Source organism: Syngnathus acus, chromosome 19 (assembly GCF_901709675.1).
Source record: "Syngnathus acus chromosome 19, fSynAcu1.2, whole genome shotgun sequence".
Lineage (NCBI taxonomy): Eukaryota > Metazoa > Chordata > Actinopteri > Syngnathiformes > Syngnathidae > Syngnathus > Syngnathus acus.
In genome coordinates this window covers 5150021-5175666 of record NC_051103.1, presented here as the reverse complement: position 1 = coordinate 5175666, position 25646 = coordinate 5150021, and the positions used below count along the sequence as shown (strand labels likewise).

The 25646-nt window shown below is 46.5% G+C and overlaps 4 protein-coding genes across 4 annotated transcripts; 1 reads left to right on the top strand and 3 right to left on the bottom strand.

Moving 5' to 3' along the window:
• The first annotated feature begins 183 nt into the window (after positions 1–183).
• LOC119137993 (cytochrome c oxidase assembly factor 3 homolog, mitochondrial) lies at positions 184–1575 on the top strand. The gene is made up of 2 exons (XM_037277590.1): positions 184–435; positions 881–1575. Exons 1-2 carry the CDS (start codon positions 240–242, stop codon positions 976–978), a joined length of 294 nt encoding a protein of 97 aa, XP_037133485.1. The 5' UTR covers positions 184–239; the 3' UTR covers positions 979–1575.
• On the bottom strand, positions 1240–14530 carry wnk4a (WNK lysine deficient protein kinase 4a). Its single transcript, XM_037277588.1, has 22 exons — positions 14405–14530; positions 14177–14253; positions 13502–14047; positions 9688–9860; positions 9347–9567; positions 9120–9277; positions 8482–8570; positions 8203–8419; positions 7508–7823; positions 7212–7342; positions 7047–7120; positions 6851–6986; positions 6657–6773; positions 5786–5959; positions 5510–5564; positions 5312–5443; positions 4358–5040; positions 4211–4289; positions 2989–3406; positions 2664–2872; positions 2476–2570; positions 1240–2409 (listed from the first exon to the last, which is right to left on the bottom strand). Exons 3-22 carry the CDS (start codon positions 14006–14008, stop codon positions 2407–2409), a joined length of 3987 nt encoding a protein of 1328 aa, XP_037133483.1. The 5' UTR covers positions 14009–14047; positions 14177–14253; positions 14405–14530; the 3' UTR covers positions 1240–2406.
• Positions 14531–14892: 362 nt separating this feature from the next.
• Positions 14893–16523, bottom strand: vps25 (vacuolar protein sorting 25 homolog). The gene is made up of 6 exons (XM_037277589.1): positions 16424–16523; positions 15933–16078; positions 15630–15683; positions 15474–15562; positions 15307–15382; positions 14893–15234 (listed from the first exon to the last, which is right to left on the bottom strand). The coding sequence occupies exons 1-6, from the start codon at positions 16468–16470 to the stop codon at positions 15122–15124; spliced, it is 525 nt and encodes a 174-aa protein (XP_037133484.1). The 5' UTR covers positions 16471–16523; the 3' UTR covers positions 14893–15121.
• A 386-nt stretch (positions 16524–16909) lies between these two features.
• arhgap27 (Rho GTPase activating protein 27) lies at positions 16910–25085 on the bottom strand. Its single transcript, XM_037277532.1, has 16 exons — positions 24689–25085; positions 20681–21073; positions 20228–20452; positions 19899–20144; positions 19660–19746; positions 19190–19257; positions 18996–19083; positions 18731–18832; positions 18567–18665; positions 18392–18488; positions 18186–18323; positions 18018–18116; positions 17874–17951; positions 17682–17813; positions 17498–17603; positions 16910–17400 (listed from the first exon to the last, which is right to left on the bottom strand). Exons 1-16 carry the CDS (start codon positions 25064–25066, stop codon positions 17223–17225), a joined length of 2514 nt encoding a protein of 837 aa, XP_037133427.1. The 5' UTR covers positions 25067–25085; the 3' UTR covers positions 16910–17222.
• Between the last annotated feature and the right edge of the window lie 561 nt (positions 25086–25646).

Sequence of the window (25646 nt, the reverse complement as noted above, 5' to 3'; positions counted from 1 at the left end):
GACCTCGGAACTGAAGGCGTGAGTAAAACCGGGGGCGAGGGGACGGTTTTCTCGTTGCACAACCCGGTGAATATTTCGCGCCGGACATGTTTAATAGCTGCATTACACTGATCCGATCTGACAATAGCATGGATTGGATCTTTAGCGTTTATCTGCATAGTCGCGCACAGTGTCGATGCTTTGCAACTCTGCAGGAGCAACTTGCGAAACAAGCAGGTTAGCTAACTAGCTCGACAAACATGGCAGACAAGCCGCCGAAGCCATCCGACTCCCCGTTTGCTACCAGGATAGACCCGGCTAAGGAGGAACTGTCCCGGGAGCAGTTGCACTTCATCAGGCAGGTGGAGCTGGAGCAGTGGAAGAAGAAGACGCAGACGTTGCGCACGCGGAACGTGGTGACCGGGTTCGCCATTGGGGCGCTAGTGCTGGGCATCTGTATCCTTTTGCTAATGCTAAATGCTAACGACAGCGCAAGGTGAACTCACTACTGACACGAATTCGTGTTTAGATCGGATATATTTTTTAAAAACGATGATAAATGTATGATTAGGCATATTTAATATACTGACAACTGGAATTAAAAACAAAAGCAAAGTAATTTGGGGAATGCGGTAATTCATTAAAATCAATTTATTTTTAAATTCATCTTATATTATACAAAATGCATTGTCTGTTTTTAATTATATAAACAAAATGAAAGTTATTACTAAGATTATATAGTGAATGTTATATGCAGTTTTGTTTTTTGTGTATTCATAGTTATTCTCTGTAGTCTTTTTGTTTGGATCTAAATATAATTTCCAGTATTATTTTTTTCATCTACAGTTATGCTATTTGATGTTGTCTTTTTTTCCCCTTAACTGCTTTCACCCACATACAGACGGCTACACGTTCTACTCTGTCTCCCAAGAGCGCATCATGGACGAGTTGGACGAGGAGGCCAAGCGTGCCCGGACGCCAAAGACTGGCGCCAACTGAGGTGTCCAAAGTCCAGATTCTTCATGGACACCTCAACCAGCTTTTCTTTGCCCATCTCAGAGATAGCACAGGACTCCTATCATTGGCAGAGACTTTGCTGAATGTTTTTGCAACCATTTTGTGCAAGATTTGAAGTGACCTTCTGTAGCGGACAATGCACAGCACTTAAAACAACTCAAAATGGTTGTAAGGAACTGTATTTATGTCAATAAAGTGATGTACGGCAGATGTACGGTAAAAACACACTCGGGTAATTTTTTTTTAATGAGTATTTATTGAGCTGGGAAATCCACTAGAGTGAACATCCAATGAAACGTCATAGAAATACAAAATAAGACCGTAAAGGCACAGGTGGCAGCAGCTGAATTGCACAGTTTACTGTACAAATCTTTGAATATATTATTTGAACCTTTTTTTTTTTTTTTTCAATATCCAGTGTGACTATTTGCTAAGGCACATTGACAGCTCGGCCATTCTCCCTTGTTTTATTGTATTAATAAACGGACAAAGTTTGACCGACAAGAAGTGTGTTAAATGAAAATGCTAAAGTGCATGAGGTGCTTGATTGATCTATTCCAATAAACTAAAATGTGTATATATATATATTTGTTGTTTTTGTGCATGACAGTCATTGTGTAAACAGTCTATAAATGCACTCTACCATGTACAGTATATACACATGTACAATCAAAAGCCAGTATTATTAAATATTGGAAATTATTTCTATATTCATCTTGTACTGGCTCAATAACCTCTGCCAAGGAGCGAGTAGATTAAAACACACCCAAAAAAATCGGCACTTTTCCCTTCATTTGTAATTGATTTGCAAGCATATTTGATAGTACGAATAAAATATTTAATTTATTCGAATGTGATACTTCTATTGTAATTTGTATTTTCTGAAAACAATGATAAGTGTCAATACCAAGATTTGTTATGGTCGAGTTGCACTCGGAGGAATGTGCCAATTAAATTTTATTTCATAACGCACTTCAATTTCTTGCATTGAATTTTAGTGAGCCTTACCCACATAATGCAATATGCAAAGAAAATGCACTTTTGTTGATCTTTCCAACTCGCATGATATGAAGATGTGCATTTAAAATTGCAATTATTCGCTCCTTGGCGGAGGTCTCCACGTTTGAACAATTTGTCTTCAGCCATTTTACGGTTTGACCTCACTGCCCGTCACAAGATGGCTGGCGTCAAAACAAAAGAAAAAAAGGAAACATGGTACAATGCAACTGGACGTCCGTGGCTGTGTGAAATGAAATGTTCCTCACCGAGCAGGCGTGACATTATTATTCCCAACATGTAACAAATAAATGAAATTCCTTCACATTCCGTCGGATTAGAGACGTCGTCGTCTGAATGTTTTGTCAGATGAGGTAGTCCGGAATGTTCAACGTTTTGCTCGCCGAGAGTTTCTTACTGGGGAAAGAAACGAGTGAGATGGTAAGACAAGAGGAAGCTCACGACGGGCACGTGGACTCTCACCATTCTGTTGATGTCGGAGGAGAAGGTGACACCTTTGCTGGGTTTGTCCTGGGAGCTGCTGCTGCTTCCTCCCAGAGAATTTCTCCTGATGATACCTGAAAAGTTCGAATTGAATGGAAAAAAAATTAAATGATTACAAGTCTGGCTAATCCAAATCGCCTTGTGAAGCGTATCATAGCAACCGCCACCTTGGATGGGCTGTATGTCCAAGCGCTGGAGGCTGTTCCGACGTGACGGTGGGAGCCCCCCCGTGCCCTTAGACAAGCGACGCTGGCGACTGGACAACATGGCGGCGGGGGAAACGATGCCCGGCGGCGGGACCTTGCCCATCTTCTCGTACAGATCCTCGATCTCCTGCTTCTGAGCCGCTTGAAGTTCTTGAACCTCAGACAGATGTCTGTAACCATAGCAACGTGACTTTAAGCTCAAATAGCTGGATAATTGAATCAACGGAATTTAAAGGCCGTTTTTGTTTTGGGTCTCTGCCCCACTTGGCCGCAAATAGTCACTCACTTTTCTCGAAGCTCCTGGAGCTCATCCAGCATGTCTTCATCGCTATCCGAGTCGTCGCTACTCATGTAGGACGCACCGTGGCTGTAGGTCATGGTCCACAGGTGGTGGAGCGCGTTGCCGTATTGCGGGCTTCCGACCGCGTCGTCCCACAACCGTCCGTCCGCTTCGGGCGCCGTAACCGACAGCCCGCTGTCAGCGGATGTGCCCATTAGGCTGAGGCTGTGCGCCCGCCTCTGCCCGCGTCTCCTCGTCCTCGGCCGCTCCTCTACCACCTCTTCCTCCTTCCTCTGGGTTTCCGATTCACCTTGCCCTTCCTCGGTACTGCTCGCATCTCCTCGCGGCAGCGAGGCGACAACCGGCACGTCGGCGCTGGGCGACACCTGGAAACGCCCCACTGTCACCGTAGCGGCTGGACCTCCTGCCACGGAAAAAGAAAACATCTTCATTATCGGCTTCTTTGTTGGTGTATTGTTTCTCTCACAGCCCACGAGTTGGAACGTGGGCGTGATTGTGATTTTCCACTGCTAATCATTGTTTTTTTTGTTTTTAATCGAATCAAGTGTTTAATCACAAAGGACCAATCAATCACCTTGGGACAGTTGGACTAATCAATCATCAGATCATTTTCCATGATAACAAACACTGTCTTGGTTTATGAGGCCTTATGTAACTTTTCAGGACACATTTTCTACATTTGGACAATCACATGTACAAACTGCATTATAAGTCCTTTAGCTCCATGTTAGCATCTATTTGGAAACATTTGTATACGCTTAGTGTACAGCGCTCTGTGGTTATCATCACTCGTAATATCCTGTCCACGAGACGTCCTTGTAGCAATAAACCACGGTGAGGGTTGAGGTTGGACGCATGCAAACAGAAGGACTCTGTTTCGAGTCTAGAAACACACACAAGTGTGGGAGGGGGGGGAGGCTTGTAAATGAGCACGTCTGAACGCCCATTGGTCACGGTCGGTGGGTAGGGGCCGACATGGCTCCTACTCCCACACGAGACGGAACATTAGCTACCACACCAGAGATTACGCAATGGCTCCTGGGGGCAATAGGCAATGGTGTCAGGAAAGGCGGCAAAAGCAGCGAGTATTTAGGGGGGAAACATGGTCAAAATGGCCGCTGTGTGTGCATAAACAAGCACATGTGCTTTTTTGTTTGGCCTGCAAACAAGCGTGTCATTTTACAGCCAAATTGGAATCATTTATTACCTGAGGGGCTCAATTGGGACACTTGTGGGGCTGTCGGGGAACCGCAGTTCAGTCCAGACAGAGTGCTGATGGATGATAACTAGACAGGAGAAAATAATATTAGTAACGTGTTGGTTGTTGATGTTAAAGAAGAAAATGGACACTCACCGTGCTCTCTGGACTGTCCATCGGCGAGGGTGACAGGTCCGACGACGAGGTCGAATTGTGCACTTGAGATAGGACCTGGGTCGAGAAGGTTCCAAGATCCTCCTGTATGGGGTTGGGGGAAGTGGGGGGTCCGGCCTGCTGTGGTGACATCTGCGGCGGGGTAGTGGGGGATGTGTCCTGCCAACTTTGAGGGAATCCATCCATGGGTGGCGTGTTCCCCGAGTTTGGGTAGATGTTTGTTGGGTACGGCACCTCTAGCGTGGGGATCTGGTAGTGCGGGGGGTACGGGTACGCCGTCTGGGGGTGGAATCCCCCATAGGAGGGGATCCCCTGCTGAGCGGAAGGGATGAACGACTGCGCCATGCTCATTGCCATGGAGATGACGTTGGCCAGTGAGAACAATGGCTGGCTGTGCGGGGGCCACATAGCGGGATGCTGGGGAGCGGGTGGGCTCTCGCTGTCTTTGAGGAGGTTCGGGGAGCCCGGCGGTACAGGGGATGGGACGGACGGAAACGTGGGGCTGCTGCACACGCGGGTGAGGGGAGGATGGAGGCCGCCGCCCGCTAACAGCCCTGGTTTGGCGGAAGCCGGCCTGCCAGGGTACGGGAACGGAAAGTTACCCATGTAGGGCATGTGGTAATGGGGCAGGAGGGAGGCCGTGTGGTGGTACGCAAGAGGAGACCCTGGAAGACAAACATGTGCAATCAATCCACACGGACAAGAGAAGACATACAGTCTCTCCTCCGGTCTTCATGTGCGGCATAAATTTGTCGGTCATTCAACAACGACGTTTTGTTCCGTGTGTAACTGCAACCCCGTCACCATCGTGACTGCAGGGGGAACGTGCAAATGTGTCCCATGTGTCCTTCTGGATCTCATTTTGGACTAAGACCTCACACACCGACAGGCGGTTTTGGAAAATTCCCAGAATTGCTCCTGAATTTAGAGATTTACCTGGCGCGTTGTGGAACGACTGCGAGCGGACAAGCGGTCGTCCGGCTGACGTCAGGTCCGGGGTGAAGACGTCGCCGTTGGCGCAAGGAGGCGAGCCGCGTTCCACCATGCACGGGTTAGCCGCAGCAAAGTCTGACAAACACACGAGCGTCAAGAACCGATGACAACATGTACAGAAAACGTGAAGAACTGATTTACCCGGCAGGGAGGAGGAGAAGTGAGAACATGGGAGGCTCTGACTGTGCAGATCCGGCTGCAAAAAAGATCCGGGAGTGAATTCAACCACACAAGAACGCTTTATAGTCTGTGACTATTTCCATCTTGAGACCTCAAGAGTTTGTCCAACTCCTTTTTAGAACTTTACTAAGACTCAGAATAGCACAGGACAGATACCTGGGAAGCCTCACACTTGGTCGTACACACGAGATTCTGATGTGACCGAAAGTCACGGTTACCACAACCGCATTCGCTGACCTGGGAGGAAGACAGCGGGTTGGCTGTGCTGTGGAAGGCAGGCTGCGGGGGGCGCTGCCCACTCGGGTGCACGGGCTGTTCCTTAGTCATGAGCGCTTCCGCCCGCTTGATGATGTCACCCATTCGGTAGATGAAGCCTTCTTTTTCCGACGGCAGGATGAACTCATTGTGCACCTGCGGCGAAAACAGCAGTCAAATACAATTCGAATGAATACAAATAAAATCGCAATAAAAGGTGAATTATGAATTAAATCAAATTAAAAATATACCGTATTTTCCGGTCTATAAGGCGCACCGGACTATAAGGCGCACTGTCGGCTTTTGGGAAAATTTTAGGTTTTTAGGTGCGCCTTATAGTCCGGAAAATACGGTAATTATTAAATTAAATTATTAAATTAAATTATTGGTTTTGGCAATTTGCCAGTCAAACCATTTTAGTTGCACTAATGTGTTTACACGTATCGCCAAAGTCCAGCTCCTTCTTGTAAAAGTACTTCATTTGTATTTATAGTGCACACAAATGGATCGTCAAGTGCAGCATGTGAGTAAATGCACTGGGACCGTGAAGTGGACAGGACGTTCTATTTGTGCATCCTCCTCCTCCTCCTCTCACTTCTCGCTTATTACTCCTTCTCGGGGAAAAACATCCCCCAGCGTGAGTGAGCTGCTGTTGCGTTTCAAACGTCACGAGCGAGTAGCTCTCAGCGCGTTTTCATTCCACCCCCAGCTGCTGTGCCAAGATGCCATTAACGGCCGTCCATTTTGAAAGGAACAAATCAATCAAGAGCCCAAAATGAAAGGCTGTGAGATTTAATTATCCCGTGGTGTCATCTAAGCCTGTAAAAAATTCATCGTGGTGATTGTGACCCACCATGACGGCGGCGATGTCATCCGGGTTGTCTCCGTCCAGGTCGAACTTAAACGTCACCATCTTGTCGTTGTGCGTCTGCAGCTGACACTCCACCACTCGGTCCACCTTGTCGGACAGCTGGAAGGGAGTTGAGGTGTGATTTAGTGGTGAGGCTAAAAGTGTGACAGGACACCCAAAATGTGATGTCATCATACCCCGGTGATGCGCAGCCTGGATCGTACCCGCCTCCTGAAAAGCTTGGCAGAGGTTCGCCTGGCGATTGTTTTCTCGTTCTTCTCCGACACGCCCTCGTAACCGTCGCTTAGACTGGAAGTCACGTCGGAGGCGTAGCTGAGGAAAAAAAACGCAATTGTGGGCCGATGTGGAAGTGGAGGAAGAGGAGTTGCGTACCTGTCCCCGGGAGAGTTGAAGCCGCTCGGAGATCCTGGTTTGATGGCTTCCATGTTGTTGGATACGGCAATGCTCTGTCGAGACACGTGGGGGAGAATGACTTAGGCTTTTCGTGTGTACAAAACAAAATGACCGCCTGGGTGCGTTGATTGACGGCCCGCTCACCGAAGTGAAGCGAAGGGCCGGGATGGGGAGGCCGTTTGTGGACGGGGAGTTGGCGGAGGAGGCAGGAGGCGTGGCCTCCAGGGGGTCTTGGAGGCCCGAAGAGCTTAGGTCGCCGTCCGTCTCGCAGTCAGCTGTCCCAACAAAAGAGCATGTGATGCACACGACACACTCGATGACCCCCCGAGCTTAATTTTCTCAGTCGGACAGAATATTTACATGCATTTTTTTTTTTTTTTTTTTTAAACGTCACGCCTCGGTTGCCGATTGTGTATGATGATTACGTAAAGCGGACGCACAATTAGCCGAGGAGAGGCTGTTGTGGCGGATGTGAAAGTGCTGCTCGGGTTCCTCCGTCTCTGCGGGGCAGCCGGAGCTGACGGCAGAGTCCGCCGAGCTGGTGATGGGGGACAGGAGGGGGGAAGGGGAGGGGGCGGGCGGCGCGGGGGAATCGGGGGCCGCCGCATCGCCGACTTGCGGGGAGGACGAACGCGGCCTCTGTTCCTCCGCCTGCCTCCTCAGCTTCTCCCGCTGGCGCTTGATGGCCGTCACCCGATCCCGGATAGCCTTGGCCACCAGCTTGAAGTCGGCCTCGCACACGAAGCCCAGCACCACCTGCAGACATGTACGCAGACACATGGTCAGGGCCTAACACTGAACACGGAGCGGGACATACGGTCCCGAGCAGAGTCGCATTAGAACATCTGATTAGAAATTTAATCTCGATGAAAAGCGAACACTTTTTCATTAAAAGTCACCTCTACGGACACGGTGTAAATAAAGGCCTCCTTCCGACTCACATTTCATGCCAGTGGAAAAAAAAAAAAAAAAAAAACTGTGCCCTTGAGCGACTGAGTGTTCTCTTCAGGCTTCACATTAGCGTAACTGTCACAACAACTCGCGGTACTACGACGGCCTTATAAAAATCAATATTGATTAGCATAATTTATTTCCATGTTATATTTTCCATTCGGTTCTTATTGGTGCTCCTCACCATCTCCTGCGCCACCTCCTCTGGGACATCCTTGTACAGCTCAAAGAGAAACTCAATGGCGTTATTGTCCTTATATTTTCCGTGGAGCTTCTTGGTGTCCATGCGCAGCCAAAGCTTCAGGCCCGACTTGAGCGTGTCGTCCTCCTCGGCAAGCTCCACGTGCACGCCGTGGGTCTCTTGGAAGAAGGGGTGCTCCAGCAAGTCTTGGATGGTGTACCTACGGGCGGTGTTTTGTTTGATTACGACTCGGGAGGAGATGACGCGTGATGTCGGGCGTACCTTTCGTCGTTGTTCATGTGGATGCAGCCTTCGATGATCTCTTTGAGCTCGGGGACTTTCACATTGTAGAAGCTGTCGGGTTTGATGCCCTGCGTCACACACATTATTGTGATTTTTTTTTTGAATTATAAAAAAGTGTGCTTGGTTAAAAGTGAGCAGAAATTTGTTCACAAGGAGGTTTTTTTTTTCCCCCTCCTCTGAGCGTTATCACGAGAATGCGTTGAGATTAGCACAGCCTGCTAAAGTGCAGATAAGCGGCGGGGAAAAAGGAGGAGGTGGAAGCGAGGTCAAAAAGATTCACGAGGAAGTCAAAACACGGCGACCGTGTCGTTATCTGACGTCGCTCTGATGCGCGATGTGATTCCAGGGAATATTTTTTGGTGATTCTGCCGACTCCCTCTGGCATTGGTTTATGAGGCGAGCAATTAAACAGGGGGGAAACTCTCGACGCCTGAATCGGCACGTCGTCCTCTGGACACTTTCTAACTTTGCATATGTGATGTAAGCGAGCACAAACAGACGTCTCTGCGAGCAGAACACAATTTTCCAAAACACATTCCCGCCCGTCGTGCCTACGTGCAGACGTTTGGCGTGTTTGAATTTGAGTTCAGACACATAAATTGGGCTTGGCTACTTACGCTGGTGACTTTGCGGTAGATCTGCGCGGCGTTTTGGCACTCAGAGTAAGGATACTCGGAAGTGGCCATTTCCAGGATGCACATCCCGAAAGCGTAGACGTCAACCGCCTCGTCGTATTTCTCCTCGTACATCTCGGGAGCCATGAACTCAGGCGTTCCTGTCAACAAATTAATCAGCCATGTTAAAACAAGAACAGAAAGGGGACTTTTTTGTCCCGAGAGCTCACCGATGACACTTTTGGCAAAGGAGGCGCTCTTGAGCGTAGCGAGGCCGAGGTCGCCGATCTTGACCGAGCCGGTGGGCCCGGTGATGAAGATGTTGTCGCACTTGAGGTCTCGGTGGATGATGGGCGGCGTGCGTGTGTGCAGGAAATGGAGCCCCTTCAGGATTTGACTGCTCCAGCGCTGGAGCAGCTTCAGTTTCATCTCCTTGAACCTTTTCAGATAACTACGGGAAAAAATAAAATAAAATAAAACATTTTCAGATAACTACGGACCAAATAAAATAAAATAAAATAAAATAAAATAAAATAAAATAAAATAAAATAAAATAAAATAAAAGACTCACGTCTTGAGCGTGCCTGATGTCATGAGCTCCGTCACCAGGATGATGCACTTGTGTCCCTTCACCGTCGACTTCCACGAGTCGTGGAAGCGCACGATGTTGGGATGCTGGAGGCCCTTCAGCATCTCCACCTCCTCGCTGAAACGCTGACGCTCCGCCTTGGTCAGCTTAAGAGTCTGCGAAAAAGATTCTCATTTGCAATGTGGACCAAAATAAAAGCAAACTGTACACTTAGCATATGCTAGCAATTAACCACGACGTCAACAACTGGAGAATCCAGGGGGGGCACACATGATTACATACAAACAGTGGTTTGATAAATGGCTGTTACCTAAAGTAATTAGCAACAGCAGTGGAAACCACAAGCTCATCCACCCTCGATTGCATAATCGCAGCAATTTTCCAAAAAGGTTGGGGGGGGGGGATTACAGGTTTGAAGCCCCCCCCACCATCAATCCATACATGCACTTCAACACTGCAATGACGCCATGCGGACAAAGACATTTCTTGTGCTTCCTCAGTGTTCCCTGAATGGAGCAATTTAGGAACTTAGCGGAAACATCTCAGGAGACTTTGCCCGCCATGAATCCCGCTTTCAGTATGAATTCTAGGAAGAAAGAAAAAAAAAAAAAACCATCGCCTCCTCGTGTGTGTTTGCGCTTACAATCAAGTCGAGGAAACCCGGTACCCCATCGCTCCTACCTCGCTACCTGTCAGAGTGTCTCTCAAAGGGCCTCCTGGAGCTGGGGGCACCGAGGCCGAGATAAAAATCAGCTTACAGTCAGCAAATTGTAGCCGAGGTACAGCAAGATTTTTTTTTATGTTTGTTTGTTTTTTTCTTGGATTCATACGCATGAGAGCAATCCTCCAGAGTACACAAATTGGAAGGATTTGTTGGAAAAGTCTTGCCAGGGGGACTTTCCACTACGGACCATGAATATAGCATAACATTCCTTTTCTCCACTGAAAGCCACAAAAATGAAACAATGGAGGAACCAACCATCTCTAGGAAGCAACAACTTGCTTGTGTCTGGCAAGACATTTATTGGCAGACAGAGTTATAGTGCATGAAGCTTAAGCCAAAGAAGAAATGGCCAGGATAAAGTTGGCCGTGCAACTGTCCAACTTTTCCATGACACATTCGGGCCCACAACACAAACACACTAGAAAACAACTATAAATGTGAAAATGTCCACAAAAAAAAACATTTTTGGGCCCTCACACTTGAAGTTGGATATTCCCCAATTGCATTCAATCGGAATATAATTGTGTGTTGCATAATGCACAGGAACGTGTAGTAAACATCCCGCAGGCTATGACGCAGCTTTTCCATCATCTCTTGCAGCTGCATGTTCGCGGGAGAGAGCAGTGTTGATTGAGCAGAGGGGGTCTAAGGGGTTAGGGGAGGGGACCCCTCGGGGGACCGGTCGGTGCCACACGAGCGATGTTACATAAGCGGGATGGACGGCGGATGCGTTAAGCTGGCTTTAGGACGGCCCCCCTCTTTACTCCCTATTGTGACAACCGCAGCAAACACTTGTGGGCCGAGAAAAAAAAAAATGTAAGTCCGTATCACTCAGCCCTACGTTCTCCACAAATCTCAGATTAAGGTCAAAGACAAAGAGGCGTGAACCGAGCAGGTCTGACTGACACTTTGTATTGACACTCATGTATACAGTGTCGCCATTGATGCAAGTTACAAGTGAGAACTGAGGTGCCAGTGTGCCGCTTCCAAGCCCAATGTGACGTGCGGTCGGGGAGGTGAACATTTGGTCTCCGGGGAACACACCGAGGGCACGTACACGGCACCTCGTAAAGTTTCAACAAAACTCGCCTCGCTCACGTGGACTTGACAAAAAAAAATGTTGCAATAAGCAAGCCGGGCTAAAAACGCAACACAAATATCTCAAAACATGAAATGTTTTACAAATTTCTCATGTAACAAGTGTACTTGTACTGTGTGCGGTACATCCCAGGAAGTGTTGCGTCACCATGTCCCAGAGGGCCCGAGATTAGCCTATTTACTCGTTTATTCTTAACGGGCCTGAACCCGGCTAATGTTTACTGTCACGGACTAGCTAAGGGTGCGGTCTATAAACTGCACTTAAGCCTTTTGCCACTGATCCCGCCACCTACACTCCTACTGACCTGCTCTGGTTCTTCAACATACAAAACTAAATGTACCCTGCTTCTGCAAGCTAGTTGGACTCGAGTTACACGAATCAGGTCCCAGCGGATCTGGTATACAAAGCGCTGCTATGCAAAAGCTGCTCGTCACGTGACGGGGCACGCATGAAAGATTGATCGAGAACCAAATAGGAGCGAGCGTGGCGTCCGAGAAAAGTCCGACTAGAGTACATTAAGGTACAAACACACGGGCCTCTCCGGAATGACGTTGGCCCAGCCCGCCAAAAATGGCGGCACATGATCAGTACATGCTGACTTTAATTGCAACGTGACTGAATCGATTTTAAAATAATGATCAATTAATCGTTCCTCTTCTATACATAGAGATCATGCGTTTTAACCACAGCACCGCAGTTGTGGTCAGGTATATTTCCTGGAAGATGGAAAAGATTCATCATGTGGCAAAAAAAAAAAAAAAAGGTCCGCCTGGTGGCGGCATGTACAAAGCCTCAGTGTCACTCGGCGGGCCAACTTTCCACTCAGCGTGAAGCGTGTCGACTAAATTTGTAAATGCGGCAGTTAAATAAAAATTCACACAGAAAACACTTTGACCCTTTTATCAAATAGGAGGCCGACATGTAAGAGTTGTAATAAAAGTGCCACCACTTGAATTACTGTCCGGTCAACGTTGATTCTGCTTTTTTTTTTTGTGTGCGTCAAGATGAGCTCTGACGTCCATCTCGTAAACGCTTATCAGTTGTCCCTCCTTCAGGCTTCCTTATCAACAAATAAATTTTCCAGGACAGGGGTGGGCAACATCTGACATTTGAGAGGGAGACTTCGTTTTTTTTTTACTTCACCTTTCCGCGTCGTTCTAGGTGACTTGCAGGTGAGGCAACCTACGCCTGCTGCTACATCAACATGGCAGGCCTCCGTCCTGTTTAGCCAACACACTCCGGGCAGGCGGGGGTCACGTTAGATGGAGATTTCCGGCGGAGATGCTGAGGTTAACCCACCATGGGCTGTAACCATATCAACCACCTCTAAGCTCATTAGCGGAGATTAAAAAACATGGCCACCAACTAAAAGGGGTAGGAAAGTTTTTTTTTTTCCTCAACACACCTGACAGGTAGACTTCTCAGGGCGAAACAGACTAATTCCTGGGACGCATGGTCATTTTGTATAATTGGCATGAGGACCATGGGTGGGGCCTCGGAAAAAACTGGACCGAGAACCCATGTGGGAACTAAAGCTAAAACTGCATGAAGATTTCGAATGAATACGATTATTTGTTGTCCTAGACACTAATGTCGCCAGCAAAATGACTACTGTGTGTATTTGTGTGTGTCAGTGGTGAAGGGGTTTTGTCTGTGGCTTAGGTCAGCACCTCAAAAGTGGCATTTGGCTGCCAGGCTAAAGTGACACCGTCAACGTTAAACCTTTAAATCCTCTATTGAGCTACCAAAGCATGGCAGGAGGCAGCTGCTGCTCTCAGTTGTTTACATCACACACAAGCGTGTTGAAGGCATGCAGAGAGCTGGCTCGGTTGTCAGTGACAACAAAGCTTACCAAACTTGACATGGAGCCGCTCCAAGGTCGGCAAGGAACGATACCGGTGTGATATGCTAAATGTCAGAACTTTTAAAGACTCAATGACCAAGCTATGATGTCATTGACAGGACATCCCTACCTGAAGCTCGCACCAGGCCACTTCCACCGTGGTCTCTGTGTCAAGGCCCTTGTAGACAGTCTTGAAGGACCCCCTCCCGATCTCGATGTTGAACTTGAGGTAGCGTCCGTCAGGTGACGTCGCCACCGCTTTAGTTTCCACGTCCTCCTTTTCTTCTTCCCACCGCTGGTCAAAGTTGAGGCGAGACGACACCACCCGACCTTTACCCTCGCCCGGCGAGTCGGACCGAGACCCGGCGACATGCGGAAGGGGGCTGCAGGGTGGGGTGTCAACACGGGGTTTCTCCTCCTCCTGCTCCTCCTCTTCTTCTTCGGCTCGGGATTCGGGCAGGCTGAGGATGTTCTCGGCCGACCAGGAGAGGGCTTTGGAGAGGGCGCCGCTGAAGAGGGGGGAGTCCACATCCACGCTGATCTTGTGCAAGCCGTACGAGTTGCGGCGTGCGCCCAGGCCGTGCGGCTGCAAACCCGGGAAACCGCATCCGGGGATCTCCACCTGAGCGTGTGACATGGTGCGCTTGGCCACCAGCAGCTCTGGACTTGAAGGTGCCTTTGCGGTGACACGATACAATTGCAACTTTCAGAAATACAATGAAATCAATTGAAATAAAAAAAATTGAGGGGGGTGATGCCATTTTTTCGGGCAGAAAAGATGAACAATTAATATATAATTACTCACTTGCTCCTTAAGCTGCGTCAAAATACATGTTCCTCTTCATGAAATAGTCCAAGCTGGTCTTCAGCGAGAGTCCACACCTGGAAAAGCAACGAGGAGGTCTGTTCCGTGTATATATATGAAGAGATGTGTGTGAGCAGCAGCAGGATATATCAAGAGCGCTCTCCGTCTCTCCCATTAGCTCCGCCCCTGTCCTGTACTCTCCCCTCCTCACTGCTTTCGATGACTTACCACAAGGAGGCGCTTTATCTTCTTCATCTGGGGGTGGTAGCTGGGTCGTCTCCCACCCCTCGTGACCATGTCCAAGAGTCCTTCAGCAAGATGCTGAATCTCTAGTTGCCGCGTCATCAGGAGGTGAACGAGGAATTCAGTGTAAAGCGCTTTGAGGGGGGAAAGCGCTATACAAGTGAAAGAGCCATTTACCATCTGGAACACACGCAAGCAAGCAAGAGGCCTCTCCAGAACTTTAACACCCCCCACAGGCGGATAAAAACATGCCCACCGATGTGCTGACGTCAACAGTTTATGCAACCTTCCCACAGGACAAATCATTAGGTACATCTTTTTGTTTCTAAAATATTCTCATAATATTTCTCCTTTGAAAAACTTGAAAGGTATTGATAAGGGAAGCAAAATATTAGGAACAGCCCTCAGGTAGAGGTGTGCCTAATAATTTGGCTCAGGCTGTTTTTCCCCCCACACAAGTATGCACGCCAAAGTCCAATTTATCAAACAAGTCGTATTTATTTTTACACATGATATGAAGGGAATAGGAAATAGGTTGATTGTGGACTATTCCAATTATTAAGAATAAATTGGGCTGAGTCGATTCAAGTTACCTCCAGATGACTCAAAACCTTCCGGTATTTAAAAACACACAGAGGCAGAGGTGAGCGATGACAACAAGAGCAGGGGACCCTCCCTCCACAGTCCAAAAATCTCCCCGCCTCAAAAAAATTTGACGCCTTTGCCATCGTCCATGCTGAAGACCTCGGCTTTGCCATCCGTTTGCAGCGCCTGCAGCGAGCGCAGCAGCATCCACTCCTCCAAGCCGTGGAACTCTGCGCAACACGTAAAAAGGCAGAAGGTCAAATGAGCACGGTGCGGCTAAGGTCGGCGACAAAAAAACTTACCTTCGCCCTCTGTGTCGTCGCCATTGGCGAGCTCATAAAGCGTGAAGACTGTGTTGTTCATTCCGCTTTTGGACACCTGAGGAAACAAAAGCATGGTCATCATTTGTTTATTATTTTTTTACATTTCTTAGTCATGAACTTTTCTCTAATAGTATCTTCATTCTCACCCAGTTATACATGAGCTTGCCCCATTCCTCAGGCCGCCTCCACATCACCAAACACCTCGACTTGTTCTTGTCCATCCACTCCAGGTTGCCTGACCACCACAAATACACAAGAGCCCAGTGTTATTAAAAAGAACATACATAAAACTCACTCCTTACCTTTTTTCCTCAACTCCTCAAATACGACTTGAATTGCTTCCACGGACAGTTTTCCTGCCATTTTGTTAAGGGGGGGGGGAAAATAAATACCTTACTGGTCAATTTGTCAACTACACGAGACAAAGCAGCTTTGTGTATAAAGCACATGTCATAAGTGCTTACTGTCAATCACAATCAGATCAAAGTCTGCTACCTTAACACAAATCAAAATGCCAAAGACGGGCTAAGACAACATACAAGCAAATAGAGGTTTGATTCGATTGATAGCTCTGGAAAGGATTCATTGAATGTTTGCGAGGATACGTTTAATCTTGCGATTGTTGAAGACGGGGCTCTCTTGTGCCTCCATTACATCCAGCGTGTAAAGCTTTTGATGGCGGTAGTAGGCCAGGGCCAGCGAACACCACGCTGCCAGTTGTTTCTGTCTCGTGTCCACATTGGGTTGAAGCCTGCACACAACAATTTAGGAAAACAATGACAAGACACACAACATCATCATCAACATCATCTTGATGCGTTGAAGGCTAACCTTTTTTATTCCAAGGCACACAAACAACTTCACTAGTCTCGTTTAGTAAACATCAGCAAATGTCTGTCATGTTTGGATTTAACCAGAACTGCAGATTTTTAAAGAGCCACTAATTTGAATTAATGCACTTCCGTATTTTTTGGGCTTGTTTACCTAATGAAGCCGACTAACATGAAGCTAGCAGTCAAAGGCAACACACTTGAAATGTTCAACACGTAGAAAAGGAAGCTTGGTGCTTTTAATATGGTTTAAAATGTGTACTTACGTAAAAAAAGGAGGAAAATTGTATTGCCATGGCCACTCGAAAGTCATTGCGGCGGATGCGGTGAGAAGTACGTCCAACCACAAATAGGTTCCGGCAGAACACAAGTGCTCGGAATTAAAAAGGGCCGACATTCATCCTGATATTTAATTAAATTGAGACTCAATGTGTTAGTCGTTATTAATTAAAAATGGCATATAACAATTCTTTTTCAATTTTACTAAATTAAGAAAAAACGATTTTCTCAATCAACTTCGAATGGACTCAATTTCCTCCATTTGACAGCTTCCGAAAGAGCGTCCGACTACAAAATGGTTCCGATTTACGACATTACGCGGAACTAAATATAGCTTGACATTTATTGTACAAGTTTGATTAGTCGTTACTACTACAACTACTACTACTAATACTAATAGTAATAATGATAATAAAATAATAATAATATATAAAATAATACCCAGCAAGATCACAAAATAAAAAAAATCAATCTTCTTTACAAAGTTATTTTATTATGGAATTACTTTGCATATAGTTTTGACAACATTCAGCACATGAATGCTTTCTATTATTATTTACAACAAATACATTTCCTTCAATGGCCACTGCTCCAGCCTGTTGAGCTTTATATACAGTAGTTCTATGGTGTCATTAGACAACTAACAATACAGCATAGATATTCTGTTTTATTTAAACATTCTATGTAATATTTATTTCACAATGTCTTGTTGATATTATTAGCTGTATACACTTCTATATTACAAGATGTTTTGTGTTAAATCTTCAAATAAAGAGATGAACTCCTTCAGCCTGAATGGAAGAGGCGCTCATACTCGTTGAGGATGAGCTCCACTATCTGGTTCTGGTAAACCGTGTTCCTAGCAATATTGTCCAACTCTGCTTCGGGCCGCATGAGCGTGGGCCCGAACACGATGGCGACATTGTGCCCCGTCATGCGGTTATCCTCGCCGCACTGGATGACCCTGAGACACAAGAAATCAAAACAATAAGATCAAGAAGAGCGAGGCTTGACAGAAAGCATAATGTAGCACAAGATGTGAACACAAAATGGACGCTGACCTCCGTAAATGTCCAAACAGGAGTTTCATGGTGTCGTGATTCGGGGCGGGAAGAGATTGGATCAACTCATAAATGCAACACACCTTTGTGTTGTAATCAAAAATTTCTGCAACGAAAAAAGGAGGGTAAAAATTAATAAAAGATGATTCTGCTTTATTTGTTTGCTGCCAAAGGTTTGCCTTACTGATGGCGGAGACGAACTGAGGAAACAGACTGTTGGGGAAAAGCGGCTCGGGAAGCTCACGGAAGAACAGCTTCAGCGCTCCGGTGAGGACGTGAACGTCCTCCCACTGGCCGTCCTCAAGGTCCAGTTCCTCTGTTGGGAAGCATCATGAGTGGCTAAACAACAACATGATAACAATAATGTCACGAGTACCATGATCTGCTTTAAAACGCAGCTTCTGGATGACGGCGAGGTTCCCGCTGACCCTGTAGAGTCCGTCGATATCCAAACCTGGAGGTCAACGCTTAAAAGTCAGTCAGCTGCATTTGTTAGTAGCAGGAGAGGGGGGGGCGTTACCTCGCCTCTCCACAGCTTTTATGCACTTCTCCACAAAACTGGGAACGGTGGTCTGCTCCTGCGCGCAAAGCGTGGCCAGGTGGCAGCCGAACACGTTGTCTGGAGGCAGGACAGAATATGTACGTATGAAAAATCTGAAGAGGTGGGACCTGACGACACTCACTGTACCTCGTATGTATCCTTTCTCCTTAACCGCTTGAAGTGAAGGCCGCTTCATAAGGAACTTGATCAACTTAGTGCGAACCTTCTTTGGGTCGGTTTCTCCAGCGGTGGTGGTGCTGGTGCTGGTGACGCTTGGTCTGGAGGCTGACCAAAAAAAAGTTGATTTAAAATGGCAGCCGTGGATGACTTTCCACAACATGGCTGGAGCTCACCCCTACGCCAGTCGCTGGTTAACTGTTGCTCCGCCCCGCCGATCTTTTCGTACACGTCGCTGCTATCCTCCTCCTCGGAGTGGTGCTCCTGGTACTCCTGTAACAATATAAATTAAATTAATAAATAGCCAATGAATAGCATGAATGCAAAAAAAATAATTCAGCAACGACTTACCAGTTGCCGTATGGTGTCCAATAATACTTTATGCCAGTCGGTAATTATGCTCTCAGTATCATACTGGATCAGAAACTCAAGACCGTTTTTGCTTTTTAACTGGAAGAGCAAATGTTAAGAATGTTTCAATTTGCCAAAATTTCATATCATACAAAACACTGTACCTCTAAAACATTCTTCTTGCTTGATTTATCTTTAGAGGCCCAGGTGATCATGGCGCCTCGCAGGTCCACTGACACCTCCGGGACGATCTGATTGGTTTTGTTCTTTGAATAGGGGGGGGGGGAAAAAACATGTGAGCACCGACGCAAAACAGGCGGTGCCGCATTCCTCCGACATAAGTGTAACAGTGTCAACTTGTTATCCGAGTCACGTGGATAAGGGATTAGATCATATCTGTTCAGTAAAACATTTGAGAAAATGAACTACCGAATAGCCTGGCGATGTGGATTTGGGGTCTTTATGGAAGGTCAGCGTGCCTCCATGCAGAACCGTCCAGGTCTGGGTCCAGTTTTTCCTGTGCACAGAGCAAAGCCCAAGGGCAAATGTATAACCAGAGATATTCCCAATCGTAAAATATCAAATTTTCTCCAATATGACCTGAAGCAGGCGGCTGCACTCACCTGACCTTTTTGCCATTTTCAGACACTTTTGTTTTGTTCAGGATTCCAGCTTTTTCCAAGTTCTGCACCTGAAACCGGAGACTACTTTTTTAGGACAGTACAAAAAGTGTCTCATGTGATATCTTACATAAACATGTGGAACAAAGCAAACTGAATTAAAAAAAATGAAGAAGTCTTATATGACACTGCAAAAAAAAAAAAAAAAAAAAAGAAGCACATTTATTGTTATTATGAATGAGAGATACAAAGAAACAAAAAAGGTAGGGCTGGGCGACATGGCCTATATGGCTAATTTTTTTCTATAGCGCTCATGCTAGCAACCCACGTTATAGCGTAGCCACCTGGTGGTCAGGTAATAAGGGTTTCTCCATTGTTGAAACCCAAAAGCCTTGAGAGGGCACAAAATATCATATTTAAAAAAAAAAAAATTATAATGTCTAATTGGGGTGGAGTTGCCTTTTGTCACTTACGTTAGGCTGCGCTTCGGGAGAGTTGCCCGTGCTGGAGCTGTCGCTGCTGTAGTCCGACGTGGTCCTCCGGTGGGTCGGGACGAACCTCTGCCAAGAAGTAATATGAGCAGAGTGTCAGAATGTGCGCTGGAATTTTGATACCTTCAATTAAGGCTGGTATTGGGACCGGTATCGATAACCGGTATCGGTACTCGCGCATTTCTAAATAATATGTTCTAGAGGTGTGTGAGTGCTCCTACCGCGTCGTCTTGAACCGAGGCATGCTGGGCTGGTCCTACGCTTTGTCTCCAGTTCTTGAAGACATTCACCTCGTCGTACTCCATACCGTTCTCGTCCTGGGAGATGACATGGTGAGAAATTGTGGGGTGTTTAAGCAGCAGGCCGTCTGAAAAGGTTCCACTTACATTGGGCAGGTTCCACTGCGACTTGGTGCCGTCTTTCAGGTAATAGTAAGTTCGGCCCAGGTCGTCTACGGACTTGACCCACTGTGATCAATCACAACTGAGACTTTATAAAGTGGACCACCAATTTGCGGCAGGAGAAGAATAGTCGGAAACACCAAAGCTACCTGCTCTAGCGAGTGATCGTTGGTAAACACCCAGGTTCCGTCGGGCTCCACGCTGAGGTTCCAGCCGGAGGGCGTGCTCCGGTCCAAGCTGGCCCGTGGGATAACGGCACGGCTCACGTAGGACAGGTCGTATTCCCTGTGGGACGCAGGGGACCTCATGGCCAGGGGATCCTCATCGACATCAGGTCCATCTGCTGAGCTGTAGTCTTCCTCAGGAAGCTGAGGCTGGTGAGAGGAACGGTGTTAACAATGGAACCTTAACCTCCGACCTCTAACTTTTTTTCCAGACCATAAAGTCAAAACTAGGACAGACATCTTACAAAGTGCAATTGCTGCTGTCAAATGGGAACATTTGGCATCCCTTAAGGGTTAAATCCATTAAATAGGAGGCTGCATTAGCCGTTTTCCCCTGAGGGAAGCTAAAACAAGAATCAGGAAGTAGAGCAGCCTCACCGAATCGTCCTGGTGAAAGCGGTGCACACTCATGGGCTCCATCAAGGGCGGGTACGGGCTGAGCAGCTCCGGTGGCTCCCAAGACGTCTCCCCAGACATGGCGTTGTAGAAGTAGGGGATCCCGCTGCGCTCATCCACTAGCTGCTCCCAATCCGACGTTTGGATAGGAGATGGAAGGGGCAAAGGGGGACTCGGTTCTGGGAGTGATTCGGCGAGGGGGTTGTCCCAGGTGGTCTGTCCCGTGGCAGGGTGGTAGTAGTAGTCCTGACCACTCTCCGGGTCAAAGTGCACCTCCCATCCGTCGGTGTCCTGGTGGGGGGGCGAGGTAGTCGAGTCCTGGTGAAGCTGAGCTACGTTGACGTAGATGGGCGCGTGTTTGCTCTCATCGTCCACCTGTGGGGGGGGGGGGGGTGGAATTGTAAGATTTGCTATGTTGTGTGCATGCTGCAACAGGCTGTGTCGAAACTCCAACACCGACAGCTTTAAAGGAGACGCAAGCTTTTTTTTTTTTTCTCTAGACTTTCTAACTACGATTTGTATTCTGTTTTTATTTTGGAACAGACACATTTCTACTTTTCTAACTTTGGGCTAACACTGGAGCTTTGCTTACCATTCAGTTTACATGATACTGATTCGTAAGCCGTGTCAAAGTGGTTCTTTCGGAGATACTCAACTCTTAGGAAACAAAAATATAGCAGGGGATTTCCTTTCAGATGTCAACCCTGTGTTCAGGGTTCAGACGTTACTCCACAAAACAAACTTCTGCATCTGACTTTCACTTTCTTCCATGGAGCAAAAAAACAACAACACAATGTGGCTTCACTTCAAAAATACTTCACTTCAAAAATGTGTCTCACACACACGACTCTGAAAGCGACACATTTACAGACGCCGTTTCTGGCACCATCTTTCGCAGCCTCAAACCAGGAAGCAGGCGACGTTGTTTTGTCAACAGGTATCAAAAGTATAACTCCACACCAAAAACGCCGACGTTCACCATCAAAACTCACGACACCTACCTGAAGCGATGCCATTGAGCGGGTCAAACCCCGCTGGGCCCGGTGACCCGGCCAAATCCCGGCGTACAGGTCCATCATGCTTATCTACAACAACTCCTCCATCGGAGATGAAGGTCAAATAGAATGACTACGACCGTTGGGGCAGACAAGTAAAGTGAATCTGGGATAGACAGAAAGGAGAACTGCGAGCAACGCAGCAGGAAGGGTTGGGGTGGGCGTGTGATGTGTGAGGATGGAGGGGAGAGGGTAACTGTCTGAACAAGCGCAGAAAGAGAAAGCAGGCAGAGCATGTGCGCCTTGTTTGGGGTGATAAATCCGCAGGAAGTCATGAGTAATTCAAGCCCAGAAAACCTCTTGTGACACAAAATGAAGGGTGCCAAAATATTAAAAACAACCAACTACAACCATAATAATAAGCCTACTGTCGAGTTAGTCAGTCTATTTTGATAGATTTAGACAAATTTCACATGTATTCGGACACATACACGTAATATACTGCAAAACCATGATGTTTTGAATTGCTCTGTCGCCCCCTTGCGGTTACACTCTGAAGCGCATGCTTAAACCATTCATTATGAATATAAAAGATATATAAAAATACAAAGAACTAAATATACAAATATAAATATAGTAGGCCCTATTCTCAAACCACTAGGTGTCAGTATTGCGACACAAAATACAATGTTTGTTGGTTTTACACTGCTTCAATGGATTTGCATCATTTCATTTCAATTATACAGTGGTTAACCTCGATTTAAACTTATATGACACTCAGCTAACATGTTAGCCTGTGACTTCAAACATCTGTTGAGTTGATAAAGGTTTTACAATCGTATGAATTACCAGTTTTTCCACAGTTTTTTTTACCATTTTTTTACCAATGTATTTGGTTTCAACTAGCTTCCTCTATGTTGTTTAGACGGGACTCACGAAGCCTGCCTGATTAGTTCACCACTTTAGCAGGCATGCAGTCCCACAATGGGACACCCATTTGGGGCCCAAATCACGCCACAGCGTGCACACAGTTGGACTATTATTGAGTTGCCCCCCCCTTCCTTCTCGACACTCAATTCACACATCTCATCATCCAGAATCCATTAAAACACCAGAGATGTTCTATGTAAATGTTCTACAGCAAAGCCAGGCCATGAAAACATTTCACAAAAGTCAAACCAAGGGGGAAAAAAAAAAGACTCATGCGATAAACTGGGACTTCCTGCACTGAATTGGTAGTACTTCCTGACTGCAAGACCTCCATGACAGAAAATATTCCACACAAAATGACCTTCCTTTTCTCTAGTTCCACAAAAAGTAGCTGCCGTTTAAATAGAAAACTATTCAACAAAAGTAATAAACATCACTTATCAGAACGCTGACAACAATTCAGATGTGATTTTATACACATGGAATAAAAGTATAATTCTTAGGCGTGATGATATTATAAACTCACTTGAGCCTTGAATAGTTTTCAGACAAACTAACGTGAGCTTGCAGATGGCTGAGAAATTGACGTCACTTTGTCGACAAGATAAAACGAGCACAATGGTGTGTGTGTGTGTGTAAGCTAAAACGAGAGAGTGAAGGTGTGACAAGACAGGCAGCGCCGCCACGACCTGTTGGAGCAGTTTATCGGCATGCAATGTTTCAACCACGGCTCACCGCGGACACTCCATTAGGTACACCTGACAAAAGCAATTTGATTGACAGCTACTGCGAAACATGAATTATTTTTTTCCATCCCATTGGGGTATGTTATTATTTAAGAGTGAAAACATTAGGAACGCCTCTTCAGTATGATGCAGTGGTAGGAAGAAACCTGTCAATCGAAAAGTGAGTATTATTATCGTCGTAAAGCTAATGTCGTGTGACAGGAGAGCTCTCCATCATCTTGTGAGAAATTTCATAATAATGTGAAAATAACTACTCTTCATGAACATACCTGAAGCAGGAAATTGATTCTCCATTAATAGATCAAGCATCTGTTCTCAATCTCCCAGATTATACAACAGTCAGCGAAGTCCTAGAAAGTGAATTTGGGCTTTCCGTATTGCCGCGAGCTTGCACGCACACCCTCCTCCCTTTCCCCTTCGCTCTCCCCTGACATCACCATGGAGACGGTGCTCCATTGTAGGTTGGGAATACGCTTGGCACGTTGACAGAGAGGGTCTCATTCATTCACAAACACACAGCAAAGTTAAACCCTTGGGAATCCGTGCAGACACGAAGAAGTTAAAAAGTCACCTGCGCGGCTTGATGTCACTTTTTTTGTCCTCGGCAACAGGTGCACTCACCTGTCGTGCAAACAGGTGACGTCCGGCAGCTTTACGGTGACGACAGCATGTTCCTGGGAGCGGGAACTAGAGCAGGATGGGGGGGTGCACGGTCGGGAAGCCGCAGTTTAGTTTGGGTGTGGCGGCTGCCGAGTTTAACTCCTTCCTGCCAGCCAGCCCACAGGACCTGTTTGTCACCTGCTACACGTAATTGAGCCTAAACGCTCTCCTGGTTGGAAACTAAACGGTGGATGTTAAAGGCCCCCATTGAATCCAAAGTCTCAATGAAGCGGTTTGGGGGGGGGGCTCAAAACCTGGTGTTCATAACTGAGAGGCTCCTCCTTAACCTCCTCCTCATTCACATGCTGATGGGCTGGCAGCACAAACACCTCCTCCATTACAAGACTCCCAACTCACCGCTTCACTTCATTCAAATTTCTTTCACCGCTGAAATGAGTGAAAATGTTATTAAACTATGACACCAAAAATGCACCTCTGAACTTTAAGGCGAACGTCGAGATCTCACACAACAACATGGAACGACAGTATTTTCCGATTAAAACGTGCATTTGGCGCCCTCTTGTGGAATGTTAGGGCATTTCAGAAAGAGTGTGTCATGAATGCTATTATAAATAAAATAAAGTTGAGTAAAATGACTTAATGTGTGTTCTATGGGCTTTTATGTAACCCACGCTTAGAAAGAAAAACGTTGGTCCTACCTTGACTTCACACGATGGATCCTCCTCGTCTGTTCTAACGGTCATCATCTCCACTTTTCCGTGAGGTGCGTCCCCTCCATTGTGCACGCCTCTTTTAGGTGTCACCTCAGCTTTGGCACCGCCTATACCAAAGGTGCAGAACCGGCTAGCATCTCCTTGAGCTTCCCGGGCCACCCTTGTCGCCATATACGCATCGAGCTCGCGCACATACTGGGCTGGGATGTAGAAGGGCTCGGTGTCTTCCTGCTTGGTGCAGACTTGCCACCAGTGTTCGTTGGTCCTGGAGAGCAGGAAGTAGGTTTCGTTGGGCTTGATGGACACGAGGCGGCCGTTGTTGGTTTTATACTCAAACTCATGCTGCACTGACACCTGCTCCATGCTTTGGTGATGGAAATAGAATCAACACCATGAGGCTGAGGATAAAAGATATGAGAAATGGTCACAATCAACTACATAAATTGTCTGACGCAATGGAAGAAGAAAAAAAAAAAATCACAATTAAAAAACGGCATCACCTATTAGTTTAACTCCAAAATTAAATCAAAACCTAATAGCTCAGAATTTCCTAATGACTGTACTCGCGGTACTTATACCTACTACACAACTGTATTTGAAAGTTGATCAGACGATGGTACTTATAGATCTAAAATATTTAAATCATCATTGCTCTAAAATAAAATTTTAAAAAGGCGTCACGCTGGAAAATTGTAGTTCTTAACTGCGTCTTTGTGTACAAATGCGTGCAAAACTGAGCAAGTCTGACGTCATCAACCAACACCTATTCAGTATCGTTTGCAAAATATACATAGATAATTAAAATAAATCATATTTAATAGGGAATTCAAAACGTGCACGAGTCCCGTTCATACGTTTCAAATGAAAAACACCAATTTGAATTTAGCGTATTTCGGCTAGCATAGATTTGTACTCACCTGACAAGAACGAGACAACAAATGCT

Bases quoted from the DNA above. Each gene is read 5' to 3' on its own strand.
- LOC119137993 (XM_037277590.1), top strand. From the start codon at position 240: ATGGCAGACAAGCCGCCGAAGCCATCCGACTCCCCGTTTGCTACCAGG. The intron at 436-880 runs GTATCCTTTTGC...ACCCACATACAG, and splicing joins GGCGCTAGTGCTGGGCATCT to ACGGCTACACGTTCTACTCT.
- wnk4a (XM_037277588.1), bottom strand. From the start codon at position 14,008: ATGTCACACGCTCAGGTGGAGATCCCCGGATGCGGTTTCCCGGGTTTG. The intron at 5,565-5,785 runs GTCAGCGAATGC...TCTTTTTTGCAG, and splicing joins ACCCGCTGTCTTCCTCCCAG to CCGGATCTGCACAGTCAGAG. The intron at 2,571-2,663 runs GTGGCGGTTGCT...CGAACTTTTCAG, and splicing joins GGACATACAGCCCATCCAAG to GTATCATCAGGAGAAATTCT.
- vps25 (XM_037277589.1), bottom strand. From the start codon at position 16,470: ATGACTTTCGAGTGGCCATGGCAATACAATTTTCCTCCTTTTTTTAC. The intron at 15,383-15,473 runs GTGAGAATGAAG...TTGTTTCCTCAG, and splicing joins GCAAGCTCATGTATAACTGG to GTGTCCAAAAGCGGAATGAA. The intron at 15,235-15,306 runs GTAAGTTTTTTT...CGTGTTGCGCAG, and splicing joins CGACGACACAGAGGGCGAAG to AGTTCCACGGCTTGGAGGAG.
- arhgap27 (XM_037277532.1), bottom strand. From the start codon at position 25,066: ATGGAGCAGGTGTCAGTGCAGCATGAGTTTGAGTATAAAACCAACAAC. The intron at 19,084-19,189 runs GTGAGTGCAGCC...CTCTGTGCACAG, and splicing joins GAAAATGGCAAAAAGGTCAG to GAAAAACTGGACCCAGACCT. The intron at 18,489-18,566 runs GTAAGTCGTTGC...ATATTGTTACAG, and splicing joins TGGACACCATACGGCAACTG to GAGTACCAGGAGCACCACTC.